Raw genomic sequence first — 18,555 nt, forward strand, 5'->3', positions numbered from 1 at the left:
TTGTGTGTCCATTGCCGAGGTTGAGTATCAGGCTCTCTATGATAGCACCACAGAGTTGAGCTTCCCATATGACATATTGACTGTGATGTTCTACAACAACTAGAGTGCCATTGCACTTTGTCGGAAGAGGAAGCATGTTGGTGTGCACTTTCATTTTACTAGAGACTAGGTGAAGCTAGGTACCATGCACCATAGACATATTGAATAAGCTGGTCAACTGATTGAGCCATCAGTGCTTGCTTCCATGGATCTGTGTGGGTGCATCCCACACATACCTCCATATTTTCTTTGCTATCGTTGGGATGGCTTTCTATTTTGTGATGTTGGATCTGACCATCCATTCTTAACCCCCAGGGCATAGATAGTTCAAAGGACAAAAACAAATCCCCCCCCTCCCCCCTCGCCCTGCCCCCCGGCACCAACAAAGGAAAGAAAAAAAAGAAGGGAAAAAGTTCCAAGTGCTTTCATTGCCTTTGCAGGTCTTGGTACACCATTGGATAACCACCCAAAACCTCATCCTTTCCTCCTTGATAAGGATAAAGATGATGAGGTTGAGGTGGTGGCCACAGGAGGGGAGCAGCAGGATAGAGGAGAACTAGAGGGAGAGGGGAGAGGCAGCAGAAGAATGGGACAGCTGTGAGCATAAGATCAAGAGGTGGTACAATGTGAGGCAGGATGACAACCAGGGGAAGATGGAACTCCCTGGTTTTTTTTTTTTTTTTTTTTTTTTTGGTGGTTTTTTTTGGGCTGAGGCACAGTGGAAAGTGGCTTGCGAAATGGAACAATGAGAATCACTTGCAGGGTTGGCTGAGTTGCAGACTGCAGTTAAGGGGGCAATGAGGAAGAGGCAGCAGTGAAGAGGAGGAATTAATGGCACGTGCGTGCACAGCACATCCATGTGCCAACTTGAAGTCAAATATCTCATTTCTTTTAAATGCAAGCATGGTATGGTGCTGAAACCAAAAACAGGAGAACAAACTTGGCAGCAACAAACATGGATCGCATACTTATTCACAAGCAAGTAAATGGTATTTTCAAATGTGGTCACTGCCAGAGTTCTAGATGTTCTTTTAGGGGTTTTTGATAGTTAGTTCTTAAATAGTGACTAACTGTTTGTTCTCAGAGTTAGTTTATTTGGGCATGGGTGTCACCAATTTTGTGAAGCACGGGAGTTATGCATGCATGCTTTGTTCTATGTTTTTAATTATTTACATTTGCAAGTTTAGTCGTACTGAGCAGGGATATTATTATATTGAAATTACAATACACCTCAATTTGGTTGTATGGCACAAGGAATCATTAAGCCCCCATGAAGTTTAGTGTCAAAAACATTGATTAATCTCTCTAAGCTGCGTTCCATTTCTTTTGCCTACATAAAGGCCAGGGTATTAATAAGGGCATGCTTAAAATGTAAGATGAGAGCAAGTCCAAAGGATATAAATGATTGATCTAGATGAAAAGTGAATATATAAAGTTCTGTGCTTGCTCTGCAGATCCCAGGCTGACAGACTATGATCTGCTGCTTGAACACATAAATGATCTGAAGGCAGGAAAAGAGATTCAAGTTCCTATTTATGATTTTAAGCTTAGCACTCGTGTGGGATACAGGTTGTTTCTCTTGTCTAAACAGGATACCATTTCTTTTCTTACTCATCACATATCCCTTTGACATTGTTCAGTGATCAGAGGTCAATTGGTTGTTTTGTCGTATGTACAGGCCTCTGAAAGTACCATCCTCGCGGATTGTGGTTATTGAGGGTATTTATGCTCTGAGTGAGAAGCTTCGTCCTTTTCTTGACCTGCGCGTAGCTGTCAGAGGTGGTGTGCATTTTGATCTTATAAAGAGAGTTCTCAGGGATATCAATCGGGCTGGCCAAGATCCTGAGGAGATAATTCATCAGATATCAGAGACTGTACTTGTCTTTACTCTTCTTTGTTTACTTTTTTCGTGGATTGACAAGTGCATTGATTCATAAACTTCAGACTGCATTTCTGACTAAATAAAGTTCTCAGATGCATTGTAACAACAAGAAAAGTTTCTATTTTAAAAGCTAAAGAGAAGTATATCAATGCTTCAACATATAAAGGGAAGTGCAAAATCTGCCCAAGATTTTTCATCCGCAAGAACTGCTGGTTTTCACCTGTAGAGTTTCCTGATATTGATGAAAGCATCCATTTCTTGACATGGCCTTATTTGAGATACAACAGACCTATTTTACACTTTCGCGTGCAGTGCACTTCAATGTCCTGACTTTGAGTGCAGTTTTTGCCTACCTAGGAAGCCCCATCCTGAATGTTGAGAGTGTCAAAAGGCCATCATGCATGAACAATGATAGAAGTGCTCTGAATGATCTCAAGCGGTGGAGTAGCCACATCATAGGTAACACACCTCCTGTATCATAGAAGCCACCTGTTTGTGAGAACAAGAAAACCTCCAATGCAAGTGATATGACAATGAATTCCAGAAGCCAAGTCAAAATAAAAGCATTTCTATTGTGCCAATTTCCAAATGTGCCAGCCCAATCCAATGCCACAAATGAGAATGTTGTTTGGCTGCAATGTATTAGCATAATGCAATTTTTCCAGGACCCATACTTGACTAGTTGTCTTTTGCAATGTCAGTGAAGTCCATACTTCAAAAAAGAAATTCGATATCTGACTAGTCCCCTGCCATAAAAGAAAGATGGGGTGCAGCTTCCATAAATGTAGGACAGAAGACGCAATGGACACAATCAATCTTGTGTCACTTCAATGTGTTGCTTGATATGGGATCTGGGACATCCATAACTCTAACAATCTATCCCTCATTTTTTATGGCTATATTTGCATGGTACCATCTAATTAGCATTCTTCGCAACTCATCATCTATCCTCCAGTATTCATGTGGGCATTCACTCCCATTTATATATTATTCCTTTCAAGTCACTATGCATGCTTGGGGCTCATTGCCTTGGGCCTTCATTGTGTTGTTTCTTCTTTCTTGTTTGCCTCATCATCATTGCACCTTTGTTTCTATCATGTTTTAGAGCACAATGTTTTAACATTGGAGCTTCCATCGAAGGTGCACACACATTGATTAGTTGGATTTGAATGATTCTTAATGAATGTCTGTTTAATTTATTAAATTTGGGTGTGAGCCAAATGTTTGGGCTTGGACACCTTAGTTTAACGAATTAAAGGTGGATGAATTACATTAACATTTAATTGAATTATTCTTATGAAAAGCTGTTCAAAGTTCAAACATAGGAAAAGAGGAGAAACGTCTGAAAGGTGTGAACACAAAGCTTTTCTTCATCAAATGGCCTATATTTGGGCCATTCCTAGCTGCCAAGGAACATCATCCTTGGCCTGTGCTGATCATGGCTACCGAATAGCTGATCATGCCGGCTGGCCATACTATTCCTATGTTAGTGAAGTTTCCCAAGTTGGCAATGTTCTGTTGGCATGCCGTTTTAAGTCTGGCAACAACCTGTTTGGGCAGGCGATGGTAGATGCAAGGCAGGTGATGGCTGTTCAAGAGCAAGCAATGTTCTTCTAACTTCTGGGAGTGGTTGAGTGGTCTTTGAGCCATTTTGTACTCATCTATTATGGTTTGAGACATGCTAGACGGAGTTGTTGCAACAAATTTTGTCAAATAAGGTTTTTTTGGGCAAGATCTAATGTTAGGCAAAATTGGTTTTCTTGTGCCATCTTGGAATCATAGTGGATTTACTCAAATTTGGTATCCTTGCTCTTGGTTGGTGAGAGCAGTTGGAGATAGTTACCTGAGTACTAGATCAGTGAATATTTGTAACACTGCAAATCGGTGAGTAGATGTACTAGATTGGCCTATTGAGGGCTGAGTTTAGAAAGCTAGTGATCAGAGCTTTCTAACTAATAACAATAATATTGGCAATCCAGTAATGATAAAGAAACACCATGAGGGCACCATGCTTTGGGGCCAATCTTTCTTCATGTCCAGGTTTAGGAGCATTCTAGCTCCATAGTTTGTTTTACTTTTCTGTTGCTGAATTTTTATATAAGATTAAGTGCTTGCAAAGTAGGAAGTTCACTACTGTTTGATTCACCAAAGGTAATTTTCATGGTTCCATTTTCAAGAGATCACCAACTTCCTTAACTCAATCAGTAGGTTGCATCTTGCCATTTGGAGGGATCCACTAAACTTGGTGTCATCGTCCATCACCTGGCATCAGTGTTGGGGCTGTGTTTTGCAGTCTTCACCCTTCTTGGCTTTGGTTGCATTGTGTAGTTCCTCATGCTTTTGGGGCTGCATTTGATCATCTGGCAGGCTGCCCTGCTGATTTTAACCTTCTGAAGTACGTGTTTACAGCAGGTGATCTCCTTGCTCATCTCTGATGGCCCTTGATGACTGTGTTTTGCTCCCTCTACAGCTAGATGAACCTTTCTTCATCATTCAGCTTTACCTTCTATACTCTACTACTCGGAAGATAGTGTTTTGCTCCCTCTATAGTGCAGGTTTCCTTCAGATACTGCAACGTGATCAGCTAGGAGAGTGCAGTCATCTTTGAGCTATTGCTCCATTGTATCAGCTTGATTTATTCAGCATGATTCAGTGTTCATCATTCATCTTCTTCTATCGAGTTTTTGAGTTTTTCTTCTCTTAGTGTTTACCCTACACACACTATGTTTCTCCCTGCAAACCCTACTGTCTCTCTGATATGGTATGAGTGCATATCATCTTGCCAGTTTTCTTGACATACAGGTCAATGGAGATTTTGTGCTCTTGCTCCAAAAGGCAACCAAATAGTGTAGACCAAAAAGTTGCCATGTACAATCTTTGTGAAAGTTAATTAGAAAGTTGGGGCCGGAAGGGAGAGAATTGGAGCCAAAAACAAGGTTGCATGTCATGCTTTTTCACAGGGAAAATAGGGGGACTGGGGCAGGGGGGATCTTCTTTAGGTTGCCTTTTGCCCTCGTGATTATGTCGTTGTCATTGTCAAAGGAATGTTTGAATGATTGAAATAATGCTAATTTATTGTCATGATTACAACAAAAATTCGAGCAAAAAAGTGCATTTTTAAAGCTAATTTTTAAATTTAAACCATGCTATATTATTTTCCAAGATTTAGGCATATTTTCAAGAAGAGGCAAAATTTCCACCTTTGAACATCATAGGTCCTCACTCTATGTTTCTCCTCATCTTGTCTGAAGTAGGACTACTACTATCAGAATAACATACTTTCTTGCTTCTGGTAGAATTTTGTGCTTCTATTGCAATGGAGGCTTCTATAGCATTCTGTGAGCTTGATGTGAAGATTATCTCGATAAGAGGAAGAGAGTGACTATTGCAATGATTTGCCAATGTTTAGTCATATTTAGATGTGTGGAACGGGTCATTGCTGAGGAGAATGCCCCAATTCAAGTATCTGATATTGAGTAATCAAAGTCATAACATGCATTAACATTTAAATGTAGTGCATTAATTCTTTATTTTGGTCTTGCTTAACAGCCCCAAAAATGCTTTATTTATATTTATTGGCATTTTTTGCATGTGGTAGGAAAAATGCTCCAAAATCCCTTTAAATAAGGCATGTGTGGGCATTGTTACCATCTCAGTCAGTCTCCCTCTTCTTTGACTTTTCTTTCTCTACTTTCTTGATGGATGCTGCCTACTAGAGTTATTGTGCTCCCTATGCCTAGAGTTATCGCCTCATCAGCTGGTGGTTTGTCCAGGCCAGTTGGCTGCAGCTTTAGTCAGCCGCCTAGGTCAGCTGGCTGCCCAACATCCTACATGGCTCCTTTAGCAGCCATCCACATCAGCTCACTTTTTGTTTCCTGGTTCTGGCCCTATTTTCACCAATTACAGCTGCATTTCCTTCTACAACAGGCCGGCTTGTTGGTCATCTGCACTTCTAGCACACTGATCGTCATCCTCTCGTAAAGAGCTGCCTAGTAGTGTCTTGTTTGCAGCCAGTCATATGGAGATATCTTCATTTAGCACTTCCGCATTTTCTCCTCTAAAATGGCTGCCTAGCAGTTGCCTTGATAGCAGCCATCATTATGGAGAGATTCACCATTTTCTCCATTAGCAGTAGCACTAAGGATTGGGTCTTGTTCCCTCTACTATTATTTATCAATGTCTTCTCTGAAACTCCCCCTTGGAGGATTGTGCTTTGCTCCCTTCATAGAGCATCCTCATCCATAAGTGTTGCCATCTAAAGACAATACTGTTATCTCTGAGCTATGATTGGCATTATCAACTTGACTCTACTCACCTCAGCACTAGTTCTAGAGAAACAGAACCCCAAGGCTCTCTTCTTCATTGTATCAACATTAAGCATGATCATTTAGCATGATCATACTTTCATTTATCTTCTATATTTTTGTGTTTTGTGTTATAGTGTTGGCCATACACAGTTTGTGTTCCTCCTCGCAAACCCTACCATTTCTTTGCATGGTCTCAAACCAGAGGTGCTCCAAGTTCTAAAGATCCTCATCCTCATTGAAGGTGAATAAAGGTTGCAGGAGTGGCAGAACTCTTAGATTCCGAATTCTTCTTTATTCCACAGTGACATTTGGGAGACACCATTATCTTCCTCTCCCTCACACCCTCTTGTTATAGGTTTGATGTATTAGTGCTATGGCTTGTCCTTAAAAGGAGGGGGTACGAACCACTAGGTGCACCTACTACGGTAAGAACAGTCGCTCCACCGAAGATTATCATCATCGACCTTGAGTATGTGTGTCTACCCCCACACCCTCCTTGTTCAATCTTGGCGTTTTGGGTGGCAAAGATTATTCTCCATTGGCTATGAGATTTCTATGTCCAAGGCAATAATATGTATACAATGTGCACTATCCCTTGTAGCAAAAGAAGATTCTAAGACATCACAAGGTGATAAGCCCTCTTTAAGACCATTGCAATGAGCTATAATGGTTTTCTCCACTTGCTTTTGAGTTTAGTGGCTTCTTGGACCCTTGGCTCTTTTGCTTGCTTCATTGTGAGAGAATCGGTTGGATACCTTCTTTTTGGCAGTTTGTTCCATCATGAGACAGAGGTTGTTGGACTTCTTCAACTTTGCAATGTGCTACATTGAGAGACAGGGGCTATTAGCCACCACCTTCAACTCCAAGATCCATTGAGGGATATGGGTTGTTGCTCACCTTAGGCTTCATAGGAGTTGTATATTCTTGTTAATTGCATGTGAGTCTTAGTCTAAGTTAGGTGAAGAGCTTAGGAGCTTTGACATTGTGATTGTCTGTCATTTTATGTGTTTAAGACACTTTTTGTGGACATCGTACCAATGCATTTCGTTTTTTGGCATGGTGACCATTTTGGTCAGTTTGACATGTTGACTTGGGCGCCCACGTTTTGGATTGGCTAGTTTGTATGCTAATTGTCATGAGGATGTGTACTTTGAATGCTTAGGTTTGGCAGTATTAAGTTGTGCACATATGAGGTGACATCCTAAGTAACCTAATGGAACAGTGGTTGATATTGGCACAAGTTGTACAAAGTTATGCCAGACAAGCACTTGTGGATATTGTTGAGCTTAAAATGCATTACAAACTGATTAGTGCTTTGAAACAGCCCCAACACATGTAAATTACCAAAAGTTTCATTAAATAGTGCTCGATCCTAGAGAGTTTTTGTGTCCCATAAGCAAAACCCTAATTTGGGAGAATCCTTTTGCATCTGTAAACAGATAGGTTGCTGCTATGTGGTCTACAACTATTGCCTAGTCTCCCACTACTATCAGTGATCTGCTGCCATCATCTTCAGGCGGTTACATTGCTGCATTTACCAATTCCAACTCTAGAGATTACTATGTTCTAGTTTTCATCCTATTGTCCTTCCATTTCCAACATCAGTTTGATTTGCATTTGCATCTACAGTAGATCATTTTTGTGTTTTAAGTACTTTTTTTCATCAGCCTCAGCTCCAACTAGTAGTTATTGCACTCTGGATCTGTCTTTGGTGGATGATACATATTAACACCTCCCCTAGCATGGTCCCACGAGAGCCACTGACTGTTGGACAACTTTTCTTTTGAGCATTTTGTACATTCTCTCATTCTTTTATAGCATTGATTCATTCACTTAAGAGTTCTCTTTCTTCTCTGCTTTTGTTTGTGCTTTATATTTCGCAAGTAGGGTTTGTGCTTATTGCATTATCGTTTGACTTATTGTGTTTCAATCGTGTTCTTATATTTAATGCTTTCTTTGTGCAAACTCTAGCATATCTTTACATGGTATCAGAGCAGGTGCGCTTTTAAAGAGTATCTTGTGGTTGTTGTGATGAGCTTGGTTTTGTGTGAGATATACACATAGTTGTTAGATATGAAAGATATTGATATGGTACGGTACAATAAAATATGGTATTAAATGGTACCTTATGATTTTATAAGGTACGGTACGATATTAGTATGAAAAAAAACATCGACTTTTAAAAGAACCATAAATCATTAAATGATAGAACACAATGCACATGTTTAAAGTGGAAACCATTTCATTACAAAATAAGATGAATATATGAGGGTGGCCATCGCAGTCGCATGGGCTGCGCACAACATGAGATACAACTAGTATCATAGTGGTATGTGGATACAATGATAGTAGATACAAAAAAGAGAGAGACCTATGGATCAATGATGAGGCATCCCTATCATCATTATCATCATCATCAAAATCATCTGGGTGCTCATTAAGAGAATCTGAAGATAACTCCTCGGTATCAGACGATGAGACACTCTCATACTCATCCTCATTGATGAGGTTACCATCATCATCAAATGATAGCTCCTTAGGTGCCGGCTATGTAGGCAAGGGGAGAATGTTATCATGAGGCAGAGGATGTAAGCTACTGGAGCCTCGCCTTACATATGTTTGCAAGCCACTCAAACTACTCCTCGATGTTGGAGGGTGCCGAATGACCATGCCCTTGCTACCACCTGCTTGAACTCCTTGCCCATGAGCACGCTGACTGCGAGTGTCACGAGTATCTGCTACTATAAGCTCTCTATAGAGCTATGCAAAAATCATTTTCTCCTCCTCGTTCATATCTTGATGTATAGTCGGAAGAGTGTCGCCTGTTAACTTGAATGTATCAACATTTACCTACACAATGCACATAAGATTGTAAATGCTGAAGTCTAAATTGTAAAGTATAAACTTTAAAGTTTAAAACAATAAATTTTAAATTTTATGTTTAAGTGTTTACGTGCTTTGGACTACCCATGCTCATCATAGCCCTCATCATGTATAAGTTAGTGTGGCAATAGACTAATTGCTCTAACTATCGTGTGCTAAGCTGATTGCAAATCTTTGTGTGAATGAGAGAGTAAGCACTCCAGTTTCTCTCACATGCACCCGAAGAGCAATCTTGAGGAAGGACTCTCATGGCTAAGGGTTGAAGGGTCTCCAAAGTTTTGCCACCAAAATAAAGACTTCACAAGTGATTCTCTCCTCTAACAAGTGGGAAAAGCAAAAACTATATGCCCTCGCTGATCGGTATAGCATCCTAGCTCCTCTAGCACTGCATTGTGATTATCCACAATGACCACACGAGTCAAATAAGCAAGTTGGTCCGAACGGAGCTCTCTATCATCTATGATCACTGGCAACTTGTAGGTCGGGTGTGCCAATGTAGTAAAACCATTGATTGGCTTATGTATCTTTGCCCCATCTCCTCTCTGTTATCTCTAGAACATGCGTACGTTGTGTCTTTGTGATCATTGTGCAAGCACATGCCTCCACCAATGCCGCTCTAAAGAAGTGAACAAGAAGGCCCATGGCGGACCCCTCGCAATCAGTCATACGTAACACTCTATAAAAGGGAGTCACGACAATAACAACAGTACAAACTTTTTGCCAAAATTGCTCATTAAAGCACAAGTGTTGTATGTCCTTGGCCTTCTCTGTCTCATACTTATCCGACTAATTCCATAGAGTGGACACCACTATGGTGGACCGCACCTCATAAAGGCGCTTGAGCAACAACCACATGTAAGTAAACCGAGTCAAAGAAGGCTTCTTCCACTCTAGTGTGCTATGCTCACGATACATTGCAAGCACCTTTACCTTTACCGTGAAGTAGGTGCAACTGATGGAGCTTTGCGGACCACCCTCTTCACCCACTTGAGCTTCCCAATGTCTTTCATGAGCAAGTCCAAATAATGACTTGCACATGGAGTCCATACAATCATGGGAAACTCGGCCTCAAGCAAACGGTGCATGCGTTGACAATTCGATGCATTGTCAGTAACAACTTGCACCACATTCGAGGGGCCCATCTACAACCACAAATTCCAAGTAAGTAACAATACTTGGAGGTTAGAGAGAGAAAGAGAGGGTTGAGCCTTTCAAGTTTCAACTTTCAAGATTCAATAATGAAGAGAGAAAGGGGTTGGGGGAAAAGAGAGAATTGAGATAGATATTAGAGAGAATAAGGAGATAGATAGTTATACATAAATTATAATGAAAGAAAGTGAAACAAATTTTAAAGGCAATGTATACCTCAATGATAGCTTGTCAAATATGGTGGTAGATGAATGCGTCGATTGTTTTTCTCCCCCTCTTGCTGGTATCTACGGCCCGCAAAAAGTAAGTGTCGAGTGGACATGAGACGAGTATGTTGATGATTCCCCGTTTCTTACGATTACTCCATCCGTTTGTGAGAATGGAGCAACCATATTTTATCCATGCGGCTTGAATAGGATTAAGGGGTCTATCGATCCTCTCCTTCTCTTCATCAATCTTTTTTGTCCTCATGTTGTTGTATGTGACATTGGTCCATCCTTCATATGGACCCACATTGGCAATGACGTTTACCATCTTCTTCCATTGCTCTTGCTTTAGGACATTCAATGTAAGATTGCACTCAATCACCGTGCGTGCAATTTCAATGTCCGCAAGTCGTTGCCTTTCTCTCTAAAAAAGGCAATTGGTCCATGCACAAGACCGGAAGCTTAAGAGAGAGAGGATTGTCTCTCCGGTGCCGCATGAGCCTCCACTCTTGTCTTTTGCAGGAGTTGGATGCGGATGTGGAGTCCCCACCATCAATGATAGAGGCCTCTCCTGCACTGGTTGAAGATACACACACATTCGATGCTTCCTCATTAGTAGGTATAGGAGTTGGTGCTGATACACCACTTCCTCCTCCTCTTGTGAATCCCCCTCTCATCTTGGCAAGAATCTCATCCGTGATGTTTTGAGGGATTTTCTTGCATGGAGCGGATGATGGATGGAGAGGCCTGAGGAAGAGAGAGAGAGTGAGAGAGGGAGAGTGAGATGCTTGAGACTTGACTCTTGAAACTTGAAAGTTGAAACTTGAAAGAGAGGGAGAGGATTGGGGTAAAGTTGAAAGAGCAAGAATGAGAGAGAGGGGATGGGAGAAGCTTGAGCCTTGAGCCTTGAGCCTTGGGGTAAAGTTGAAAGAGCAAGAGTGAGAGAGAGGGGATGGGAGAGGCTTGAGCCTTGATAGGGTGTGGGAAAGAGGTCTTAGCTTCACGAATCACCAATCAATTCAAGATCCAAGAGGGGTAGATGAGAATGGCAAATGCTTGTTGAATTGATGTGAAAGCATGGAGGAGAGGAGCACCTTTTGTAGATGAGAGGGGTCAAACAATCAAAGAGGGGTCAAGAGTCAAATATGGCTGCTAGTTGGATGGAATCCAAGGGAGGCTGGAGGAGGAGTGCACAACTGGAAAAGGGGATGGGCTGAAGTATCCAAGACTTTCCACCCCCAAAAAGTGCCACTCAGGGGAGACGTGGCAGACACGATGGCCAATAAAGGCCTATTAATTATACGAAACTGTACGGAACCATATGGTATGAATCGTACGATACACACAATACTGTATGACATATGAGTGCAACCATGGATATAGAAACGATATGTAAGTGATTCATGATGGCTCAACTAATTCCATCTTGAGATGCTATGATGGTTCCTCGAACTATTTCTTTTATGGAGGCCCTGAGGAGGCATTATGGTCTTGATTTGGAGAACAACACTCCTACTAACCTTTCTTGTAGGGATCACTCACCAAGGCCCAAGTCTTCTTCACCTTGTACTCTTTTACAAGGTGCATCTCAATTGGAGTACTATACTGTGATGACCTCTTAGTTGAGGAAATACTATCCATTCAGGACAATTGAAAGTTCAAACTCTTTACAACCAAGCCTAGTGGTAGGTTCGTACAATTCATTTTTGTGTGAGTGTGATTTTGTCTATACTACTACTCCTATTATGCATGAACCACTTGTAAGTCACCATGAAGACCTAAGTTGGTGCTGGTATGGTTTTGAAGGAAACTTTATGTTCAAAGATGTTCCACAAGGTAATCTTCATCCTTTGTTTCATTTGAGGATGAATTTGATGCTTTCCTTCCACCGTTTCATTCCTTGCTCTTCTCTCCCACATTCACTTCACATTTAGATTCCTCTTCTTTCAATCTACAAAGGCCTCCACCATTGGTAGTGGGGGCTCCACATCTGCATTCAACTCCAACAAAAGCCAAAGAGTGGAGGCTCATGCAGCACGAGAGGCCGTCTATTTTGCTATGAAAACCCATTTTATTGAGCACCTTTTGGAAATATGTATACCCATGAGACCCCGTCGAAGGATTTTTTGATATCCACTTGCAAGATTACCTCTTACTTGGAGGCTTGCACCCATTCTATAGCTAGGATCATGTTTTGCAAATAAAGTGTGGCTAATTATATTACTTTAGAAAAAACCTGAATATAAGGAAGTACTCATACTCATAGACTAGTTGGAGCTAATGCAGAGTCACAGATATATCAGATGTACAAGCCTCTCAGGGCGGTCTAGGGGGGATGGGGGCAAGAAGCCATGGAGCAGGGGTGTATCGCCATCTAGGGATGCTTGCTTGCATTACGAAAAATAGGTCGTCCTAGCCGCTCCAAGTGCGCATGAAATGACAATGGAGCTCCTGGTGAGCCCTGGACTCACCTTGCACTTAGTCTCATCGGCCGCGGAGGGAGTGGATGATGAAGGTCCAGAGCTCTGCTAAGGTCGCATGTACTAAAAGTCTCTCTCTGCCAAAAGCCTACTGACACCGCCTTCCAAATATGCCATCCAGTGAGGCTCCCTGTGATCTCCCATACCTCAAAGTGGTCTGCTGTGGGCTCCAGTACCTGGCGGATGGGTAGAGCCTCCAAACCGACCACTGCGCATGACCCTGCCTCAATAATGAATATCGTGTTGTGCATCCTGGCCTCATACAAGAGGTGACGGACCTGGTTGACTGCCTGCCAATAGAAAGCTTCTCATGAGATACATCCAAGGCTGGGTGCTATATGGCGAAGGATGCAGCATGCTCCTCTCCACACGAGCTACGCCGCCTCACATGACCAAAGGTAGTGCTTTGGGGTTTCCAGAGGTTGTTATGTGCAGCGCTTACAACCTCCCTCCTGCATTTGGGCTAGCCAACTTTCCACCGCCAAGCCTCCATGTGCCACCAGCCATAAGAAATACGACACCCTTCTCGGCCTCTAGCTATCCCATAGGCGGCACCAGAAGGTCTGTTAGAAAGGCTTCGTGATGCTGTGCTCCGCCCAGTGCTTGCTACGTGACGGTGCCCAATCCATGTCCTCGTGCATCAGTACATGTTTGCCAATCCTAGCTGTGTACTCTAGGAACCTCGGTGGCTTCTTGGTGACCGCAATGGCTGGCCATAGCCACTCTTCCGGATCCCACTCCAGCTCATCAAGTGGCCTGCCCTCCCAGATCTAGAGGTGCCACTTCTTGAGCTTCTCCCAGAAGACATAAGGGTTCAGTTGCCATGTCTTCCACTGAGGGCCAATCACCCGAATTCTCCTCCATGAAAGGACAACTATCCCCTCATCCTGCTACCCTTGTCAGACGCCCCCCCCTCCTACATGGTGAAGGTTCCCGAAGGAGCACTGCCCACTGTACCTGCCACCTATAGGGGGATACCTCTGCTGGTGAAAACCTAGCGGCCCATACCTCCTTGGGCTCTATTGGCTCTTGTATCGGGGGAGCGAGCCACTCCTGAGGTATTGTTGCGTCTATCTCCCTTCTACTCAACTCCACTCCTCTCTGGCAGCTTGATACTCGCTGTAGCACCTCCTTGTCCACCATCTTGTACACCTCCCGCCATGTCCTGATGGTACGAACCGGGCCATCCTCCCAACCAGCCCACTGGATATGCGGGCACTCGCCAATCTGTGCCCCTTCCTGACCTATGACATGGGGGTTCGAGATCACCGACTGACGGTCTATCTTCTCTTGGCAGCATGGGGGGATCTGGATTAGGGCCTTACGGAAGCCTTGCCACACATGAAGCAAGCTATGCAGGAAGGGGGATCTGGGGTAGTGATCTAGGCTGTTGTGAAGATCCATCTCAGGGACGGCCTCCACTCACCACCACAAGCTTCGGTCTATAATCCTGAAGGCCCTCCTGCAATAGAACCTTCCAAGTCTGCCCTCCTGGTGTGTGGCCGTGGACTACTAGCTTGCCCAAGGGGGCCATACTTTAATACTATGGGTCTATGATCCCAAGCCCTCCCTCTGACTGATGCTAGATGATGGTTGCCCACGTCACCTTGGCCTGAGAATCCCTGGAACCGTTTGATCGACCCAAAGGAAGTTCTGCACTAGGTGGCGAAGCTGAACTACACAGGATGAGGAGAAGCACCAACAAGAGGCGATGTATCAGGCCATTGCTAGGAGGACCTTGTTAACCACCAGGGCTCGGCCTGCTAGGGAGAGGCGAGTAGTACTTCAGTAGGTCGGCTTCCTTTGAATAGAGTTGAGAACTGGAAAAAACTGCTGGGCGAGAGTGATGTGGAGTCCCACCTGGAATCCTAGGTAACGGATGGTCTGTCCTCTGCTCACCCATCTAAATCCCAGGTAGACACCCCACTCCGTGCTGGAGTCCGGGTCTGTAAGAAATCCAATCGACTTTCGCTAGTTGATTTTCACTCTCGTTGTAGTACAGAACACCTCAAGAGCCAGTAGGGTTTACAGCCCCCAAAAGGGGCGCCATCCTAGACTGACTATGCCTATCTATAGGCCACTCTCATTCATTCCTTATGGCTGATTCATTCAGTCTATCACCTCTTCTCTCCAGCCTCTCCACTACCCTCACACCCCTTCAAGAGGACATTGCGGTTCGTGGTTCATGGCTGTCTTCATCATCTTCCTTGTGCTACAACACCCTTGTTTCCTTGTATCACATTCACTCCATGATTCTGAACTTCATCATTCCATTCATAAGAGTTTCTTCTCTCTTCTCTTCTCTTCTTTATGTTTGCTGAGTTCACTCCGTGTTCCTCCCCGCAAACCCTACTATCTCGCTGGTATGTCATCTTTTGACAAGTCTTACTCTCTCCAGCATCAACTCGTTGTCCTCTATGTAGAGTGTTGTATCTTCTGCATACTCTGAGTCTAATAACTCTGTCTCCTCTCTCACTGGATGTTGGAGGCCGCATAACCCGCTCACACGTGACTTAAGGAAGTGAGACATCGCCTCTGCAAAGAGTAAGAATCGGTACGGGGCTAGGGGGCAGCCCTGCCGGACCGATCTCTCCAGCTGAAACTCCTCCACTTACCTACCACCTATGAGAACCTTGCTGGTAGCCGATCTGTAAAGTGCGGAGACCCCGTGGATCCATGCCTGGGGGAAGCCCAACCTCGCCATGGTGCCCTCTAGGAAATCCCAATCCACCTTGTCATAGGCTTTCTCGAAGTCCAAGAGTAGTACGGCCAGTCCCTGCCCACTGTGCTGAGCCCACTTTGTCGCCTCAAATAAGGTGAATACATTGTCTAGGATGCTCCTATCCTGGACAAAGCCTGTTTGTGTGTCATGGATGATGTCTGGAAGCACAGAGCGTAGTCGCCTACCAATCATCTTTGCGAGTGCCTTATAGGCCACTGAAAGTAAGGTGATCGGTCTCCACTGGGAAAGCTCCAACCGGTCTCCCCCTTTGGGGAGAATACTAATGAGGCCTGTTGAAAGAGTCCCTGGCATCTGTCCTGAAGTGAAAATCTCCTAGAAGGCCATTAGTAAGGGGTCCTTCACCACCTCCTGGTAGGTAGTGAAGAAAGCCTTAAAAAGGCCATACTCTCCTGGGCATTTTTGCCCGTCCTATGTATGGAAAGCCTCCTCTAGTTTCTTCTTTGTGAAGGGGGAACTAGGAGGGAGCGTCCCATCTCCTCTGTGACAAGGGACGGGATGTGATCCCAGACCTGCTGTCTACATCACTGTCCTCTAGTTGAGGCTGTCTCCTGTTGGAAAAGGCGTCTGTAGTAGTCGGTGGCAATCTTCATCACCTCGTTTGGGGTAGAACGAGTCCTCCCATACTGATCTCGAAGGTTGCGTATCTGCTCTCCTAAGGTGCGGGGCTAGTGCACCTAAAAAAACTCCCTCCATATCGTGTCTTCCTTCCGTGCCTAGAAGGTTGCGGAGGTGTGGAATGAGAACTCTGAGTGCCTGTCCTCTAGGCCGGTGATAGCAGCTCGCGTGTGCACGTCGTGTGCGTGGAGGGTGGGATCCCTTGGTGCCTCCTGTAATAATCTTTGCGTGGCTGCAAGGTCTCGCTGGAGTGCTCTCTCCTCCTCCCAGCTCTGCTGCTTGGCTTGTAGGGTTGCCTCCTGGCAGATACTGCTCAACTTGGCTAGGACCTCTGCAACCTTCTCTGCGATCCGGTCCCTCCTGCCCTACTCCCTGGTCCAGATCTGCTCAATCTATCTCTTCACCTCCTCTCTCCTATAGATTGAGTTAGGGATCTGACAGGATCGTGTGTCTAGGGCAGATGTTGGGGGATCAAGTGTCATGAGAATCGGGCAATGATCAGACAACGTTGTGCTCGCCAACTGCCCAACCTGGCGTCCATGAGAGCATCCCCACTCACCCACATAGAACCTGTCCAACCGCTCCAGCAGGACTCCACCTAGCCGCTTGTATCCCCAAGAGAAGTCCAGCGACCTCTCTCTCCTGTGGAAGGCAGGGTCTCTCCAAGCATCGTGTGCTCCTACTGCCAGTAGAAAGACCTCCCATGCCTCCTGCTCCTCCCTAGCCATGCCCTGGTAGTTTTTGCCTCTGCCCTGCTGGTCCTCTAAAGCTTCCAGGTTGTTGAAGTCTCCTCCAACAATCCAAGAGTCCACCTCTGAGAGTCCTACCGCGATCTCCACCCAGAACCTGCTGCGTGCCCTAACCTCAGTAGGGGCATAGACATTGAGGACTCCAAGGCACGAGTCCTCAATATCCAATCTAATCCATAGAACCCTCCTTACCACTATCGTCCCATGGTCTCATACATAGGCGGTGAGACTTGGGCCAACAGAGGTGCATACGCTTCTACTCCTGCAGTGGGCATTGATGGCGTGCTCCTTGTAAGTGTGTGAATTGCCCGGGAGTACCCTCCCTACCTTCTGGGCCTGGGCGGGAGTGAGCTTGTGCTCCTGTAGAAGTAGGATGTCGATTCGTTTGGCAAGGGCAGGCTGCAGCTTTTGCTGAACAATCAACTTCTTGGAACCACGTGCCCCACTATAGTGGAGGCTATTCACATTCTAGGATGCAAGGTGTAAACTCATAGGGAGACCTGTGACTGACGGAACAAGCATTTGTTCGGTGTGGAAGTTGCTGACAAAGAAGAGGAACTAAGAGGCATGCGTATACGCTTTACTGCCGGCTTGGATCGTGAACTCCATTCCCCCATGGTAGCCCTCGGACGGACCATGGGGATGATGGGTGCGCCTGGTGGTACCACCAGGGCATCTATCAACCAAGTTGAGAGGCGAGACTTCGTACACTGGTAGAAACGGGCCTCCTGTGCTAGGGGCCACTCGATCACATCCATCGGTGCTCTCCACTGCGGGGGGGCTCGAAAGATAATGCTCAAATGAGGAACCTCGGCCCTAGCCCACCGATTAATGTCCATCATGCAACCCGACCATTGTTGGGAGAAAAGTGCCAGTCCACCTTCTCCCATCCACTAGGAGATGTGGTCTGCAACATGGCTCTTCACCTCCTCCTCTATCTGAGACATCGTTCGGTCTCCTATGTCAGAGGTCTGAAGGAAGAAGGCGTAGTTTGGTCCATCTGATGGTGCTAGTAGATGGACTTTGCTGATCCTAGACTTGCGTACCACGAAGATTCCCACCTCCAAGGGTAGTGGGAACACTCCGTGCTCCGCCACTCTCAAGTAAGACCACGACCCACTACAAAAAAACTCTTGTGGTAGCAGCCGTGCCTTTCTCGGGAAAGTGTGACAGGTGGCATGTGGGGGGGGGGGGGGGGGAGCTAGATTGTTGGTGGGTAGAGGATATCGGCATAGGGGCTCCTCACTTTCGTGGGAGGGGGGGGAATGGGTGGGGGGAGGGTCACTTGTGCTGGGTGGAGATAAGGGGGCTGGTTGGCGGGGTTGAGGGGGAGGATAGAGGGATGGTGGGGTGGTTAGAGGCACACGGCAAGTGTGGGGGGGGGGGAGGCGGTAGCTCTTGGGGAGGGGAGGTGTGGACTAGGGTTGGGGGGGGAGCTGTGGGGAGGGGGTGGGGGGTGTGGGCCCTCGGGTGAGGTGGCTTGTGATGCCTCCGTGGGGGGT

General features: G+C 45.2%; 1 protein-coding gene across 3 annotated transcripts in view; it reads left to right on the forward strand.

Moving 5' to 3' along the window:
• Positions 1-18,555, forward strand: part of LOC148040975 (inorganic pyrophosphatase TTM1-like) — a 138,167-nt gene that overhangs the window by 19,681 nt on the left and 99,931 nt on the right. For all 3 annotated transcript variants that reach the window (XM_087675284.1, XM_087675280.1, XM_087675283.1), the window contains 2 exons: positions 1,494-1,608; positions 1,718-1,913. In XM_087675284.1, the coding sequence (XP_087531410.1) occupies positions 1,494-1,608; positions 1,718-1,913 (311 nt within the window). The remainder of the gene's footprint in view (positions 1-1,493; positions 1,609-1,717; positions 1,914-18,555) is intronic.

The sequence above is a fragment of the Lygodium microphyllum genome, chromosome 1 (genome assembly GCF_053477565.2).
Source record: "Lygodium microphyllum isolate KBCC chromosome 1, Lygodium_microphyllum_v1.1.10, whole genome shotgun sequence".
Taxonomy (NCBI): domain Eukaryota; kingdom Viridiplantae; phylum Streptophyta; class Polypodiopsida; order Schizaeales; family Lygodiaceae; genus Lygodium; species Lygodium microphyllum.